General features: G+C 37.1%; 1 protein-coding gene across 2 annotated transcripts in view; it reads right to left on the bottom strand.

Moving 5' to 3' along the window:
• Positions 1 to 18,460, bottom strand: part of LOC127455611 (potassium channel subfamily K member 2-like) — a 72,562-nt gene that overhangs the window by 28,221 nt on the left and 25,881 nt on the right. The window contains exons 1-2 of one of the 2 annotated variants that reach the window (XM_051723656.1): positions 10,486 to 10,696; positions 9,044 to 9,354 (exon numbers count right to left, since the gene is read on the bottom strand). In XM_051723656.1, the coding sequence (XP_051579616.1) occupies positions 9,044 to 9,354; position 10,486 (312 nt within the window). In that variant the 5' untranslated portion in view covers positions 10,487 to 10,696. Of the gene's footprint in view, positions 1 to 9,043; positions 9,355 to 10,485; positions 10,697 to 18,460 lie in introns of those variants that run through there. The other variant, XM_051723658.1, reaches the window with a different exon arrangement.

Genomic DNA, 18,460 nt, shown 5'->3' with positions numbered 1-18,460 from the left:
TGATGGCCTTCTCAGCGTATTGTTTGTGTGTATGTAGAGAATGTGTGTGTGTTGTCTTTTTCACTTCTTAATCTCTCTCAGGTGTGTGGTAACCAGATAAGCTGATTGTTGATGGGGCGCACCAGTGCACAGTGTGTTTCCTATGAAGGTAAATTAGTGCCTAAATGATATGCATGCAAAGAGTAAGATTTGTGAAAGCGTAAATCAAATTGCAAGCGTAAAAATAAATTGCATGTGCACAGAACGTTTTGTAAAGGTGTATGTCAAGTTTCAAGCTTAAGAAACAAATATTAGCAATTTAATGGTTTGCATAAGTGTAATTCATGTGTTATGAATCTGTAATTGCAGAGGCCATAACCACAATATACTTTTAGGGGGAAAAGTGCCCCCCAATAATAAGATATGGCCGGATTGTCCCCCCAATAATTGATATCCTTGGTGCTGTTCTGTTGCAGTTCATTATGCAACACTGTTTAATTGTCGTTAAGTCGTTGCAGGAATAACATAATGGTTTAAAAAAGTTAAAGTTTTACTGCGCTCAGTAGTCTAACACCGCTCATCAATGTCAAATTGATGAAGGCGGTACTTAAATTTAAGAAGATAAGCGGGAACCTTGTAGATTATTCCAGCGCCATGCATCTGCAAGCAGTTCAGGTTAAGATTGTTTGTGTCATGTGAGATGTAACTAACTAAACATGCAATATTTGACCACTGTTTTATGATTTAAATGTTGTACCAACCGACATTAATTTCCAATGGTGCAAAATATTCACCATTTGGCGAAATTCGCCGTTTTGAATTTAAAATATGTCATGTACAGTATGTGATTCGTATGTCATTAATAATTGTGAATGTGAAAACATTAACGGAGCAGTTTTCAGCATAACAGACTTAAGACAAAGAGCGAATGTGTGTATATTGTAAAGGAATTGAATAAATGTGTTTATCTGGAAAGCTTTTGAAGTAGCTTTTTAGAAAATTATTTTGTCTAAGAAAATTACCTATAAAACAAAACACAAGGTAGAGCGTTTTCACCCTCAGATCAGAACTAGAACATGGTAAGACCTGTGACGTGTGACTTCTATTGTGCTTTTAGGTTTTGGCAAGGACAGTGTCATATATTCTTAATGCAAATATTGTTCGGTAATAATTTTATATCAATTTAAGATTTTCTTTTTTTTATTAATTAATTCTGAATTTTGTACAGCATCTTCTAAGAGTTTACTTTTAAAAAAGACCATTTTATTTTGAGTATGTCTTGTCAGGTTTGTGCTAAAAAATAATATGCCACCAGTTAAAGTAGTTCACTTAAAAATGGAAAATGTACTTTTACTCACTCATTTATTCGCCCTTATGTTGTTCAAAACCCATATGCTGGTTTTTTCTTGGAACATAAAAATAGATATTTTAAGCAGCTCTATTCCATAGAATAAAAGTTTATAGTGGGCAGGAGCTGTCAAGCTTATAAAGGACAAATAATATAAAGCACTATGAAAAGTTCATAAAGACATCATAACAGTAGTCCATATGACAAGTGCACTATATTCCAAGCTTTCTGGGGCTATACAACAGCAGTGTTGTATGGACTACTTTTATGGTATTTTTATAATGATTTTTTTTCTCTTTGGACCTTGACAGTAGTGGTCAGTATGAACTGTTTTGTATGGAAAAGAGTATCGTTCGGATTCTTAAAAAAAATATTGTGTTAAGATTCTACTGGGAGGAAAAAACAATGAGGGACAACTTGAGGGCAGTAAATTATTTTGTGTATTTTATTTTTGCTAGCCAGCTGACACAGTCATGTCATTTTACAGATAAATCAATGATGAAAAGAAATTCAAATTATATTAATCTTTTCTTGGAGATGGCACAAAAAAGAAAGAAAAGATGACTGAAACAGGCAAATTGCTATGCTACAATGCAGACACAGTGTTTGACTTGTACTGTGTGAACTTTAAATATACATGTATCTTTAAAAACCAAAAATTACAAAATTTTGGGCCCTTTATCACATTTCAAGCCTTTATTCAGAAAATGATTGCATTCAGCGCCTTTACTACATTAAAAGACCATTATATTTGTGACCTCAACACCCATGACCCCCCATCCTCAAAAGGGTTTGGTCCTTTTGGATGAACAAATTCCGACTTCACCCCAAGTTGCACAGACGAGTGAAGTTAAGAGTCACACCAAAATGCATCCAGGTTTTATGTCCATGGAGGAACAAAAGGTTTCTGTCTCATGAGATTTCTCTGGGAAACATCCCAATGAGAAGAATGGTAGTGACTACAGATGCGTCGATGGGGAGCCATATGGCCAGGCAGAATGGTCAGTGGTTCATGGGTATTTCCCTGGACCACAGAACATATCAGTGTGCTAGAGCTGAGGGCAATTCATCTCTCCTTAAGGCACCTAACTCAGTTTCTACAGGGCACGCATATCCTAGTAAGGACGGACAATATGTCTACCATATATCACATCAATCACCAGGGCGGCATGAGATCACTGCGATGTCTTCAGGAAACCAGAAAGCTTCTGCTTTGGGCCTTCCCAAGATTCGCCTCACTCAGAGCAGTTTTCATACCCCGGTTGTAAACCAGGCTGCCGATCTCCTGTCTTGGACCGGGCCTCTTCCAGGGGAATGGCAGTTACACCCAGAGGTGGTGCACCTAATATGGACTCAGTTTGGCAGAGTCCACACAGACCTGTTTGCGTCAGCAGAGACAACACACTGTGAGATGTGGTTTTCACTGAGCAGCCAAGGTGGGCCTTTGGGAACAGATGCGTCATCTCACGAGTGGCCGGGAGTACTGTTATACGCATTTCCTCCTCTGTCTCTGATTCCCCATGTGTGCAAACAAGTGGAAACAGGGCATTACAAGATCTTACTGATCACCCCCAAATGGCTAAGGAGTCATTGGTTCCCATCCCTCCTACGCCTTATATGGGGCCACCCATGCCCATTGCCAATGAGAGTAGACCTTCTCTCTCAGGCAAAGGGCCAGATTTGGCACCCGAACCCTGCCACACTACAGTTTTGGATTTGGCCTCTACTCAGCCCCTCTTTCAGGAGTTAGATGAGGTGGATTTGAGGACCATAAAAGTGCCAAAACACCCTCCACTTGGGACAATTATTCAAGCAGGTGCCGTGTGTTTTCAAAGTGGTGCTAAGACAGAAAGCTGGATCCGACTAAATGTGGTATTGACTCTATCCTTTACTTTATTCAGTCACTTTTAGATGCAGGAAGAAAGGTCAACAAAATACGGGTTTATGTTGTGGATATCTCTCATTATCATGATGTTGTTGAAGGCTTAACAATTGAAAAACATGCTCTGATATCTCAGTTTCTCAGAGGAGCATGTCATCTGTACCCAGGAAAACCTTTAAGGTCACCATTATGGGATATTCTCATGGTCCTTCAATCCCTGGCAAAAGCCCCATTAGAGCCATTAGCCCAGGCTGATCTTAAGTTGCTAACATGGAAAACTGTTTTCCTTCTTGATATATGTTCTGCCAGAAGAGTGGGTGAGTTACATTCCTTATCAGTAAGTGAGGATTGTCTAAGATGGAAAGCAGACTAATCAGGATTCTCCCTTTGGCCAAACCCGGCTTTCCTACCAAAGGTTCATAATTCCAGTACAGTTAATCAAGTAATCGAACTTGCAGCATTTCAACCTGACCCGTCTCTCCAGGGTACAAGGCTTGATCTACCCACCTTATGCCCAGCCCGAGCACTATGCTGTTACATTGACCATACACAGCCCCTAAGACATTCACCACCCAACTATTTGTGTTTTAATAAGAAGGATACTGGACAACCAGTTTCGAAACAGGATAGTGGACACTATTGCACATGCATACGCTAGCCAGAGCCTGACAGTTCCAGGAAATATAGTGGCTCATTCCACCAGAAGCCTGGCAACATCATGGGCAGCACTCAAGGGGGTGGCACGTTCGGATATCTGTGTAGCAGCATTGTGGGGCTCTCCGTACACATTTACTAAGTATTACAGGGTGAATGTGGCAGACCCTGTTTCACTTGGGTCCACGATTCCACTTTCAGCTGCTAAACAGGAGTGTGAAGTAAGAGAGGCTTATGCCCCTCATGACCTTGATGGTACTAGTCATCCATGGGAAAACCGTGGTGACGGTCTTAGTGAGGTCGAAATAGATCGCAAGTTATGCCTATAACTATGGATCTGTGAGACCGAACGATGACCGTCACCATCTCTTGTCACTCGGGATGAACTAAGGTGTTCCAGGCAAGAGGAAGTGGTCGGCTCACCCGGATGTTTATATAGTAAGCCAAACTCTTTAGGTCAGTCACCTGACTTTGTTTATATTAGGTCTCGAGGACAGGCAATAGAATGGCATCATTCAAGGGAAAACCATGGTAATGGTAATCGTTCGATCTCATAGATCCATAGTTATAGGCATAACTTACGATATGCAAGCAAAGAAAGGGTGTCATGAACAGCAAAACGGATTGACCGTGTAGAATCAGTCCATATGTGTAAAATAAACTACTGCAAACATGTAAATGACTTATGTTTGTGGCATAAATATTTTCCAGAAATAATCCGATATAAACTGTTCCATCTTCCCTTTTGTTGCATTCACACTTTTGGCACGAACTTCTCACTGGAAGGAGTTTTGCTAGTGCGAGGGGGAAGGCGGGTCTACCTGCTTCTAGTAACCAATCAAATGAGATTTTCCTTGACCAGTTTACTCTAAATTGATTGGTTTAATAACATGACAGACAGCTTCTTCTTTATATGGCTCAGTGTTGTTCCTTTGGGTATCTCTCCTCTCTTAAACATTAAACTGAAATATTAATACATGATTTAATTATATTTACTATTAATTATCACTGACAAGGCATTTTGGTGAATAGATGGAATTAGCTGGTATCACAGAACTCATGCTAGAAAACAAATTAATAAAATAAGCCATATAAAACAAAACTCTGTGAACAGATATATAGTTTACTTATATCATTTCTTTTTAGAATGAGTTCAGTGAAACCAGCAAGTTCCATCCATCCATCCATCCATTTACCATGCCAATGATAATCGAAAGTAATTAAAATATAATTAAAATAATGAACAGCAACAAGAAGAAATATATGAACACCAGATTGAGATTTATATTGATGAATGGTGTCCGCTCAACTTTACACTTGCAAAACAAGAAAGTGTATGTTTTAATATTTCAGTTTAATATTTAAGAGAGGAGGGATACCCAGAGGAACGACGCTGAGCCTTATGAAGAAGCAGCTTTCTGTCACGTTATTAAACCAATCAGATCAGAGTAAACTGGTCCATGAAAACCTCATTTGATTGGTAACAAGAAGCAGGTAGACTCACCTTCCCCCTCGCGCTTGCAAAACTTTTTCAGTGAGAAATTTTTGCCAAAAGAGTGATCGCAACAAAGGGAAGACGGAACAGTTTATATCGGATTATTTCTGGAAAATATTTATGCCATAAACACAAGTCATTTACACATTTGCAGTAGTTTATTTTACACATACACACTGATTCTACATGGTCAATCTGTTTTGCTGTTCATGACACCCTTTCTTTGCTTGCATATCGCTGATTGCAGGTTTGCAATGTTTTTGGCCATGTTTATGTGCAAAAACTCAACAAAAAAAAGTCAGAAGAATACACACTAAATTTACTTTGTGTTAATACGAAATTACAGATTTTGCGAAATTACAGAACACATGAATTACACTTATGCAAAGCATTAAGTATTGCTAATATTTATTTTTACGCTTGCAATTTGATTTACGCTTTCACAAATCTTACTCTGTGCTTGCAAATCATTTAGGTACATTTTTACCTTCATAGTTTCCTCCCTATATAAACTCAGTGTTTCATAGATGTGTTGTGTGAAGGGAGACGGTTGTTCGTGAACTGTGTCATCTCGTTCAAGGGCGCTCAGGTGCATTTTGTGTTCCCGCTGCTGGAGCAGAGAGTTTGTGTTTGTCACTGTCTGGATTTCGGAGTTTGCTGTTTTTTCATATACAGAACTGTCAATAAATGTGTCTGTGTTTCCGCTACTCTCGTCTCCCCACATCTGTTTTTAATTGTAACACCCATCCACTGACGTACACATGCAATCTTGTTTTATTAAAATAAAAAGTTATATTTGGACGAATTAGAATCCAAAACCTCTAAAAACTAAAGGCAAAAAGTTACTACTAGATCAACCAGTCATGTTCTTAATCAAAGTGCTGATCTGTGTATTCATCTACTGATTAACAAAATCCCAAGACTAATAGTGGCAGATGTAGAGATGAAATTACCATATTATGTAAAATATTTATTTGGGTGCTTGAATCAGTCATTAAATATGACTCTTGATCAAAACAGGTAATTTAAAAGAATCTTTTACTGTGCATAACATAGACAATGTCTTAGTGCTCTCGAGATAAATTGTTGTTACTTATTTTTTATTATGCAAAAATCAGTATCAAAATGGTTACTATGTGGTTCCTGTGGAAATGCAGTTATATCACAAATTCATGGACATTTATAATTTGATAGTGACTCTATTAATGAACTAGTACTTGTTGCAATGAAGCTTGGTACCTTGATCCATAAGAACTACTCATGGGTGCTTGCTTTAGTGTTGCTACCGCTCATAGTCTGCATGCCACCCCATAAAAAAAATTCTAGATCCGCCCCGGTTAGGTCTTCTTTACAGCCAACACCTCTCAGTGAACACCTACTAAGTGTGCCACCACAATCAGCACTTTACATGTTGGCAGTTGGCAGGCAATGAAACTTGCCAGAAATGAACATCTGTTCAGATGTGTGTGCATAGATGTGGTAAGTAGGTGAATGCAGTGTGTTCGATTGTAATTTATAAACAAATAAGTCCAATAGGAGGGAAATGAATGGTCTTCTGGGGTTGAAAAATGTTGAATAATGGGCTGTCAGAGAGCCAGAGTACAGGAATATAGATAGATAGGATAGGTAGTGTAACTTAACCAACAGCAGGTATCAACATCAAATGCAACATACAATATGCAGCATTCCCTCAAATGTAACATGTTTCCAACAAACTAAACTCTGCATTGAAAAGTGCAATGTAATAACGTGACTTTATATTCAATCTGCATATTCCAAAAAGTTAAATACAACAGGCATTGGCAGACAGAACCAAATAGTGATTTAATTACCCCACAGATACATAGATCTGACTGTACTCACTATAGAATAAAAAGGGCAGCAGCCTCCCTTTTGGAAGAACAGATAAAGCATAGATTACAAGCCACATGATTATTACATAATTGCAGTCAATGTGATATAGTGAATAGAGTGAATACAGGTAAAGTGAGACAGCTGCTAAAGTGGGACACTTACGTTGAACAAAAATGGAAAAACAAAACAAAATCTGTCATCATTACTCACCCTCATGTTGTTGCAAACCCACCAGTCACCATTCACATTCATTGCATCTTTTTTCCATACAATGAATGGTTAATGAGGCTGTCATTCTGCGTAACATCTCCTTTTATGTTCCACAAAGGAAAGGCATACAGGTTTGGAACAACATGGGGTTCTCATGAAACCTGTCAAGAAAATGTACTGGTCCTATTTTCCTCCAAAATCAAAAGAAACAAATAAGAAATTATGTTTTGCATATAGACAATGAAGCCTATTTTGGGGGGCCATTAAGATTTGTTTACACTGTGACATCATTTTCATGACAGTTAAGCACATTCCAATTTTTATTACCGCAACAAATAAAACAAAAAACTAAAAAAAAGACATTTTATTTAAATTGTATTTTACATTATTCATCATAGTAGTATTCCCTTGGTACAGCCTTTTATTTTCACTGATTTTATTCAAAAATCATTGTACACCAGCATCTTTTTTACTGTAATACAGTAAAAATAAAAAATAAAAGACTGTTACGGTAATGAGACTCATCAATGAAAACAATGGGAATAGAATTGGGCAGTAAACTGTGCTTAAAGGGATAGTTCACACAAAAATAAAAATTCTCTCAACATTTACTCACCCTCTTGCCATCCCAGATGTGTATGACTTCTGGTCACCATTCATTTACATTGTGAGGACCTAGAGAGCTGAAACATTCTTCTAAAAATCTTCGTTTGAAGAAAGTCATACACATCTAGGATGGCACGAGGGTGAGTAAACGATGAAAATTTTCTGAAAATAATGTCACAATGCATAAATGTCTTAATTTCAAGCGCTGGCTTCATTTTTTTATGCAAATAATAATTTCAGATATTTTCAAATTGATTTGGGGACAAATATGACCAGCACGTGTTCTTGACAGGTTTTGTGAGAATTACCCCATTAGTAAATAATCACAGAATTTTCATTTTGGCGTGAACTGTTCCTTTAATCTTTCATTATGCATATTATTCTTCCAATTCTAAGCATTAAGTTCATCCTAAAATACATACTGTATATTTACCCTACATATAAGACAGTTAGTAGCATGACAGATCAGTGAATTGTTTTCTTATTACTAATGTTAATGTTAATTTCAACATATAGTAATACATTTTTTAAATGTGTATGTATATGAACTAACAATGAACAATTGTATTTTTAATATCTAACATTAACAAATATTAATAAACATATTGATCATTGTTAGTTCATGGTACCTAATGCATTAACTAATGTTAACGAATGGAACCTTATTGTAAAGTGTTACCAGTGAACCGTTTTCACCCCTCTTATTACTAAGTGTTGAATATCACTTCAGAAACAGTTGGAGCTGGAGACCAACATGCTTTTTTTGGCTTATCAGTTGGTGTTTTTTAGAAACTTTCTTTTGTCCTTTTGTAATATACAGCATAATCAGGTTGCAAATTGTTTCTGCCTACATAAGAGTCGTCGTTATTGATTTTGGCAAAGATTAGAGTCTATCTGCTCAATGTCCTGCAGACAAAACCAGCATATGCTTTGAATCAATATCTAGAAGGATAATTCCACCCACACAAATAAATACTTGTCATTCTAATTTCAAGTGAATGGCTAAGGTTTGTACCTTCACCAGGTCCTCCAGCTCAGAGTCGTTGACACAGGCATGCGTGGAGAGGAAGTTAATTTTCTCCCTCCAGATGAGGTACTTCTGCGAGCTCTCCTGGGGCTGTTCCAGGGCTTTGAAGACGGTGGCTCCAATGATCAGGTACAGAACCACCAGCAGGAAAATTGCCAATACTGTTTTCCACTTCATAACGGTGGTTATGGTGTCACAATCATCCTCCGAGTTGAAGACAATGGGCTTGGAGGAGAAAGACAACCGTGGTTTGGTGTTGTGTGTGGCTGATTTGGGATCTAAAAGATCAGGTGTAGCCACTGGGGGGAGGGGGGGGGGAGACAAAGAGAGAGCGAGAGAGAGAGACAGAGAGAGAGAGAGAGAGAGAGAGAGAGAGAGAGAGAGAGAGGTTAAAAAGCAAGCAGTAATTTTAAAGAAACAACTGCTGATGAGGCTATTGTAATTCTAGACTGTTTTTATTCCCTTTTATAAAAAATCTGTTGTACAGTGTTCATATATTTTTTTCTGTGTCTTTATTTGTAAATGAAAACACATTCATGTTTTCACATGATCCCATTAATAAAAATAATAGCTGCTATGAAAGGAACAGACAGCTGAAGGGCTTTTAAAAATGGTGGTGAATTTTATTTAATTTTATGAACTCATTTTTATGGTCCACAATATGTCTTGATATTAATCTAAATTCCACTAAAAAAAAGTCCTTCATGTGATTACATCTATTATTTAACATGTCTGAATCAACCTGGTTAAACCAACAAAACTCATTTTTATCAGGTAGAAATAGCTTCTTAAGGTAAAAACTGCAGATAACCACCTTTTACAGTGCATTTTATCCTTGATCATCATGCAAAGGAGAGCCGTATGTGTTCAGCATTTTGTGTTTGTACACTGGTAACATTGTGATCTTGATATGGGAGTTTTCATCAAATGATGACACCATTTTTAGAACTTTAAACTGAAACAATACAGATTATGTTATGGAGATTTTACTTGGGAGGCAAGATTTTATTAAAAGCACAACAGAAATTGGTTCTTCATCTGCCAGGATATTGATGTTCTTTCAATCTATCTTACCTGGCTTCTGCAGTGTTTCAGCCAATTGTGAAAACCCTCTCTAGCAAACCAGTGAATGTGAACGTAATGTTCTCCTCACAATTATCCAGTGGAGCTGTGATTTTTCGCAAGGTAACACAAGTTTGAGGAATAATTTAGTGCTCCAGATTTTTCTTTTATGCACATGTCTATTCACACCAGAACGTTTATTGTTGATCTATTACTAAAGCACATAACGATTCAAGCAACGCATGTCCACTTCTGTTGCCTTCCAACGAAAGAGAATATCAGGAACTTTTTTGCAGAATATCAAATACGCTATACAAAACAGGTTCATTGACAAATAAGGTTTGAAAAATCCTTTAAAAATCACTCACTACTTTGTCAAATCTTCTCTTCTTCTTCTTTCTGCTCCTCATCAGCTGTTTTGAGTTTTGCTCCACTTGAGATGATGTCTTGTCTTTCTCATGGGCACACCAGCACTACAGAGTGTTAATCATGCGTCCCTTCATCTCTTCTTCTGGACCGTCATGGCTCGGTCGAGTTTTAAATCTCCATCCGAGCGGTATCTTGAAATCCAGCGCTGGATTTCGTGGTTGAGTAAACACTGAAGTGAGAAGGGAGTGCAGAGGGGGCACACTGATAATTGGAGGGGCTGTTCTCAAAGTGAACGAGCACACCGTCCGTCTCCATGCTCACAGGGGTGTTCTCCGTTTGGGGACATTCACACAGAACACGACTGTACGTCCGTTAGCGCCACGTTTCAGTTGTTTTCTACGTTAACATGGGCTACACGGACGTTTTGAGTGTTGCGCCGCGTCTCGCTGTTTTTGCGTTTTTTAGACGCGGTGTGAAGTTAAAGGTATAGTTCACCCAAAAATGAAAATTCTGTCATCATTTACTCACCCTCATTCCATCACAGATGTGTATGACTTTCTTTCTTCTGCAGAACACAAGCAAAGGTGTTTAGAAGAAATATTCCAGGTCTGTAGTTCCATACAATGCAAGTGGATGGTGACCAGAACTTTGAATCTCCAAAAATCATATAAAGGTAGCATAAAAGTAATCCGTAAAATTTCAGTGGTTAAATCCATGTCTTCAGAAGCAATATGATAGGTGTGGGTGAGAAACGGATCCACATTTTATTTATAGTACATTTTTACTATAAATCTCCACTTACATTTTCACATTCTTTCAAATTTTGAAAGTGAAAGTGGAGATTTATGGTAAAAAATGACCCACATGTATCATATCACTTCTGAAGATATGGATGTAACTACTGGAGTCATATGGATTATTTTTATATGGCTTTTATGTGATTTTTTGAGCTTCAAAGTTCTGGTCATCATTCACTTGCATTGTGAGAACCAACAGAGCTGAGATATTCTTCTAAATATCTTTGTGTTCAGCTGAAGAAATAGGTAATACATTTCTGGGATGGCAAGAGGGTGAGTAAATGATGAGAGAATTTTTATTTTTGGGTGAACTATCCCTTTAAAAAGAACTTCAACTGTTAAAACCCCATCTCAAGACACCTGCGTTCTGTTATATTAGTTGCAATGCGTCTAGCCGTTTGGTCTTTCAGCGTTTTAATAAATTTTAATGGTGAGGGCTGAAGAAACATCTATTCTATTTTGATGCTAAGTATAGCCATAAGCCACCAATACCCTACTGATTCTGTCATTACCATACCAGTGTTAATGCTCATATTTAACACAGAACTGTATGAAACTGTGGCTATGGTTGTCAGTAGTTGTGTTTTAATTGCATGATCTGTACAATTCTGTATAGGCACATAAAAAGCCTTGGCTACTAAAAGCTATGGAATATATCCACTGTCCAGAAAAAAAGGATGCAGTTTATTGAACACTGTCACAGCTCAATCATCCCATCACCTTCCCTTTATGTTTGGACTTTTAGTTAGACTACACTTCCCATGATGCACTGCCCTCATCACGCTCATCTGTTCCCTATCTTTGTTCCCAGGTTTTCTATGTTTTGTCATTACCCATGTGTGTATATATAGCCCTCATGTTTCCCTTAGTCTTTGTTGGTTCTTATTTGTTTGTTAGCATGTTAATTTGTTCATGTTTCTTCCAAAATTAGCCAGCAAACTGCTGTTGTGTTTGATTTCCCTTTTTGCTCAGTGTTTTATTTTCATCATTGTGTCTTCGTCATCTTCTTCTGAGTACCATAAAAAATAGTTGTACATTTGGATCCACACTCTCTTGTCTCGTCCTTCCCATTAGCGTGACATAAGAACCGACCAAGCCTAGACATGAATGCAGTGGTGAGACTCTTCCAGCTGCGTCAGGAGAATCGCTTGCTGGAAGATTACGTGTAGGAATTCTGCGAGTTGGCTAATAAGGTTTACTTAAATGATGTGGCTTTGAAGGACCTCTTCTGGGCTGGATTGAACGGGCTCCTGGGTCATCCACCGGCTCCGACTTGGATTTCCATTCATCCATCTTTGGGCTCTAGGGGCTGCCCATTAAAGGGGGGTTCTGTCACAGCTCAATCATTCCATCACCTTCCCTTTATATTTGGAATTTTTGTTAGACTACACTTCCCATGATGCACTGCCCTCATCACACTCATCTGTTCCCCATCTTTGTTCCCAGGTGTTCTATGTTTTGTCATTACCCATGTGTGCAGCCCTCATGTTTCTCGTCCTTCCCATAAGCATGACAAACACAGATTGACCCAACAAAGGGGCATGTTGTCACACTATGTGTAGGATGTCACAATGGAACCTGGCATTAACTGTCTTTAGTGACCCGGGACCTCTTTCAACCCCCTGAAAATCATCCATTTTTTGTAATTATGCCCACACGTCTTTAGTATTCCTCAACCTTCCTCTTCTACACAATGTAAAAAAAATATAAATTTGCTTAGTTGACAAAAGTGTATAGGGTCATTAAAAACCCTAGATATATAATAGTGTCTGTTTTTTGTGCTTCCATAAATCCTATTTTTATTATTATTTTATATCTATACAAGTTTACTATCACACGATGACTACTAATGACTACTATATCACGTTGATTTTCTGTGCAACAACAGTGAATTATCAGTATTCCATATGTATGTACTGTACATATTATACATGCTATTTCTTACTCGAGGTGGGGCTGTCGTTTCAGTGATTGACTTGATTTATATTTGATTGCTATTTGATGAAGAAATGACATGGAAGTAAACTATAGCAAGTGTAACACATGAACAGTATGGTATGACTATTGTCATTTGGGTGTACTACTGAAATTATGTAAGCTGTGTATCTATTTACAGTAGACTCAAAAAGCGGCTGAGATACATACGTGTTGCTTTTGTGTAGCTTTTGTGTATCTTATGTATCATGTGTAGCTCAGTACGTGTTTGGCAAGTTGCTTCTCATAATATTTCAGTATGGAAGTAATGAATCCTGTTTTATATTTGTTGCATCATCTCTTTGATATATTAAAAATAAAACATCAAACTATATCAGAATGTGTACTTTTCTATTATTTTCTAATTATTTTGAAAATATTTGAAAATTTGACACTATCTGGGCATTCTGTAGATCCATTTGAGACTGATATATGTTCCGGGTCTCTAAAAACCCTTGTAACAATGTATTACGAAACACCTGCATCTAAGGGTTAAAGAGCCTTTTATAGGAACTAAATTTGAACAGTAAAACAATTATGAAACCCAAAAAGACTCAGGAAAAAGGAAAAATGTAAAAATAAAAAAAATTAAAAACAAAATAGCAATGTACAAAATATATCAAACCATTGTTTTGGACAACAGATATTGTAATAAATAACTTGCCCCTAACGTTTCAGTTAAAATCTATGGTTCAGTTAATATATTCTAATTTAAGAGGCTTTTGAACTAGGTAAGCACTGCTAGTGAAAACTGGCCTTAGTAAGATATAACCCTTGTGACAACAGTGTAGACCTGCAATAGATATTTGTGCCCAGTCACATTCCCTCTGTTCTCTGCTGAGCAGCTGAGAGATACATTATCTTTCCAAAGAGTACAGGTTTTCTCCTATAACTTTTTTTTTATTTATTTTTATTTTTTTTATAAAATATTAGAAATTATAAAACCCAGTTCAAGGTTGCTTTTGAGCATGTTTTTCATATCTCTGTACAGCCTGCACTGACAAATACAAATTTCCATAAAGGCTTCTTGATGTGTGGAATGTTCCAGCTGTGAATGCATTAAAGTCATACATTCCTAATATATTTCCTATTGTGATGGAACTGAAAAGTCTCTTTCAGCACACAACATTGCTTTAGGGGAGATCCACTCTGCATAATATACTGTATCTGCACATGCATAAAACGAGAGGGAGCTGTCAGTAGCAAATGACAATATCTTCACTGGGTTTGCAATTTACATATACTTGCATGTATTGCAGAATTGTAAGGATTTACCATTTACCATTTATTTTTGTGTTTAAGCAAATAAAGCAGAAAAGATTAAGTACTTTTACACTGAATAAGTTAAAGCATGAACTTGAAAATATTAAGTAAATTCTACATTCAAACATGTAAAAATGAATTATCTGTTGATTGTCAGCATCATCATGTTATGTGAACCAAGTGTTGAGGTCTGTGTGCACAGCTTTATATTTTATTTCTGTCGCCAGAAATGCCAAATCACTGACAAGCGCCTCCTCCATCTGGCATTTTTGCATCAATTCAAATGTGATAACCTCCAGTGCTACTGATTAATTAAGTGATGCATTAAGTGAGAAAGCTAAGGGATACAAATAATATGCTTTTTTATTATCCTTAATGCTAAATAACATGTGCTGAAATTTTAAATATCACTGTTAAAACAGCAATATGATTGATATCACTGTTATTTTCAGCACCATCAATGCAAGCAACCCCATTCCCCCTCAGACCAGGCTGTAATGGAATAGTCCAAGGTTTTATGCATCTACACATGTTCATAAAAAGGTGAAAGTGAGCCAAATGGCTCAGACAGTTGACTGTGATTTCACCGTATACTCTGTTGCAAGTTACAAGCTAAGCTACATTGTTGCTTGTTTAGTTTGAATTGAATTTGTGGAGAGAGAATAATTAAATGGAATCAAGACTTCCTAAGGTAACACTGTCTTTCCAAATGGATCAGATTGCTGCACAGCCTGCACTGCCAACCTCTGCTGCTTCCACGAGAACAGAACTCACTATAGTCACCAATAAGCAGTTGTTGATGATGATTATGATCTGGGCGTTGACACTCATAAATAAGAAAAAAATTTTCTCAGACTGTTGACTTAGTATACTGTCGCCTTATTGAGCAGCAGAAATCTAACTAACTTTTTTATGTTTAAATTTAAATGTTTATCAATGCCTTCTGGAAACATGCAAAGTCAACTTTTAGTCTAATAATTTGGATATAGTTAATTCAGAGTCAAGTTGATAGAGGAAAAGTGCATTAAGAAAGAGGGAGAGTGAGAAAGAAAAAAGGTATTGTAGTGGTATATACAGTATTGTAGTTCATAGTAGCCAGATTGTGTTTTTTATATGTGTCATAGAGCTGTCAAATTAAAATTCGATATTCAAATATTCGTCGAATTTAAGAAAAATACGCACATTCGAATGCTAAAACTGCGCATTCGAATTTTGGATGTGTGCCAAGCACTGCCGATGACTTCAGACAGATCTCTGTCTTGCGCTATAAAAGGCTAGGCACAGTGCAACAAATACAGTTATACAGAAAGCAGGTGTCTCAATATGCGTTTAAAGTTCTTTTTAATTAGACAGATCATCTAAAAAACAGTGCTCCTGCACAAGATGCTGAATAAACAAAAACAAAGCGAAACAAAGACGTTCGTCTAGCGAGTTTACATAGAAAAACAAATGGTAAACTGTATGATTGCAAAAGCGTACATACAGCTGTAATTAATGAAAACACTGTAGAATATCACTGTCATTATGAAGTTTGAGTCTGTGGTAGTATATACTGTGGCACCAGTGCAAGTGTAACACCATGTTAACACAGAACTGCCTATTGAAGCATTTCCCCACTCGTTTTATTTTTGACTTAAAATTTGAGAATATGAACCAGCTAAATCTTTTTTTATTTTATGCACTTTAACAGCCAGGAGTGTTCTTTGCAATAATATAACATGGTGCTGTATGGTTAAATGTATTCAATGCGCCCTCTTGTGGACTAAGGAATTAACATCAATTTAAAAAATCAGCTGACTTTAAAATTCGAATTTAATTCGAAATTAGAAAATTTTTAAGGTAAAAATTCGAATTTAGTTTCTCTGCCCAATTGACAGCCCTAATGAGTTGTCAGACATTATTATTCTTTCCTTTTTTTAAATTTGACACAACCATTGGCACATTTTTGTTTGCACAGTCTAGTGCTGTCACATAGACCGATGAGGTATCTCAGAACACTTATTGTATTTCAGTGATATATTTCATGACGAATGAATATTTTCTCCATACCATTCCATAAAATATACATATATATACACTGGTGGCCAAAAGTTTGGAATAATGTACAGATTTTGCTGTTTCGGCAGGAAATTGGTACTTCAATTCACCAAAGTGGCATTCAACTGATCACAAAGTATAGTCAGGACATTACTGATGTAAAAAACAGCACCATCACTATTTTTTCAAATGGCGATGGTGTTGTTTTATCAGTAATGTCCTGACTATACTTTGTGATCAGTTGAATGCCACTTTGAATTAAAGTACCAATTTCCTGCCGAAACAGCAAAATCTGTACATTATTCCAAACTTTTGGCCACCAGTGTATATATATGTATATTTTATGGAATGGTATGGAGAAAATATTCATTCGTCATGAAATATATCACTGAAATACAATAAGTGTATATATATATTACAGCACCTTTAAGAAAAAAACCGACGTAAATGTGTGTCATTGAATAGCGCCCCCAAATCACTAAATCCGCTCCTGCTGACGGTTAGGTGTATGGCTGGCATTTGGGTTAGGAGGGGGTAGAGTTAATTAATTATGCATTCCTGTTGACTGTATTACATTAGTTAAAACAAAAATACAACTCACATTTGGCACCACTCTGTGGACATTTTACCTGGAAACTGGAGCTCACATGAGCCCACATGTTTCACAACACTTCCAGCTTCGGCCACTGGGGGCAGTGATTAAAATTTTGGTAAGCACAGACCGATTTCAGCAGCAGAACTTTCGAGCTACGGTTGCCAAATTTGTAAAGTAAGAAATAATTCCATTAAGGTGCTACCTAACCATTATTCAATAGGCCTGTATCCTAATTAAATGTATTCATACTATACTGAATGAAAATTATCTTATGCAAACCACAAAAATGCATTATTGCACATTTTACTTGATGTGGAAGGACACTCTTCTAATGGTAGTTTACATTTGTTTTGGCTAAATGTATGCAAACCACTAAGAGGTTAAAGGCTAAAGTATACTTTGCGCATCCACGTTGCTGATCTCTCCGCGCACAGTATGCATGATGCAAATTTCATCATCAGCACAGCTGCGTGGCCTGACTGCACGCCACAGAGATTTCTTGACCAGCGGACACTGTCCTCATCTGTGCGTGTCCACTGCGCATCCGCTGCCCATTGACTGAACTAAAAGAGTGTCACAAAGCAGTTGTAGTGCGCATGCGTCGAACGCGTTCCTATTCGTTCGCGGTCAGAAAGGCAACGCAGTCGGCTGGGCGCGATCCGACACGGAACGTGCAAAAATGAAGTATACCTGGGCCTTAAGTTTGGCTTGAGTTAAAATACAACATTGTTAGACTCTTTGAATGAGTTATAATGCCGATATTTAACATAAAGATCATATAAAATCAACACATTTCATCTGAAGGATATCCAAGTGTATCTACTTTTAAACTGAACAAAAATGATGACAATTCAAAATCTTTGAAGGATTATTATTGTTATTTTTAAGCATATACATCTGCTATCTCATGGTAATACTGAAGCCTACAGTAACCATTTTCAAGAACCAATAATGCAGTAACATTGTGTAGAAAGTATAAACTGTGACCTTTGACCCCAGTCAATTTAGTTTGAAGACAAGCATATACAAAAGCTCTCATTAAACAAATGGAAGTGCCCTAACACTATGTTTACACTGTACTGGGATCCTAATTAGACATAATTTCTGTGGCAAATATTTGACTTACAGTATAATTTTGTTGCACTCAGTCAATGAGCGGAAAAATGCCACTAACTAAGTGATCCTATTCAATGGATCCATCCGGCTGTAGGCCTGCCACATGATAGCAATTAGCAAAGAGCACATTTTAATCAATCTGCTACCATTTATTGTATATTTTAAGGATCCGAAAGTATTACAATAGAAAGT

This window comes from Myxocyprinus asiaticus, chromosome 17 (assembly GCF_019703515.2).
Source record: "Myxocyprinus asiaticus isolate MX2 ecotype Aquarium Trade chromosome 17, UBuf_Myxa_2, whole genome shotgun sequence".
Taxonomy (NCBI): domain Eukaryota; kingdom Metazoa; phylum Chordata; class Actinopteri; order Cypriniformes; family Catostomidae; genus Myxocyprinus; species Myxocyprinus asiaticus.
The sequence above is the reverse complement of the archived record's forward strand: the minus strand, read 5'-3'. Positions and strand labels throughout refer to the sequence as shown.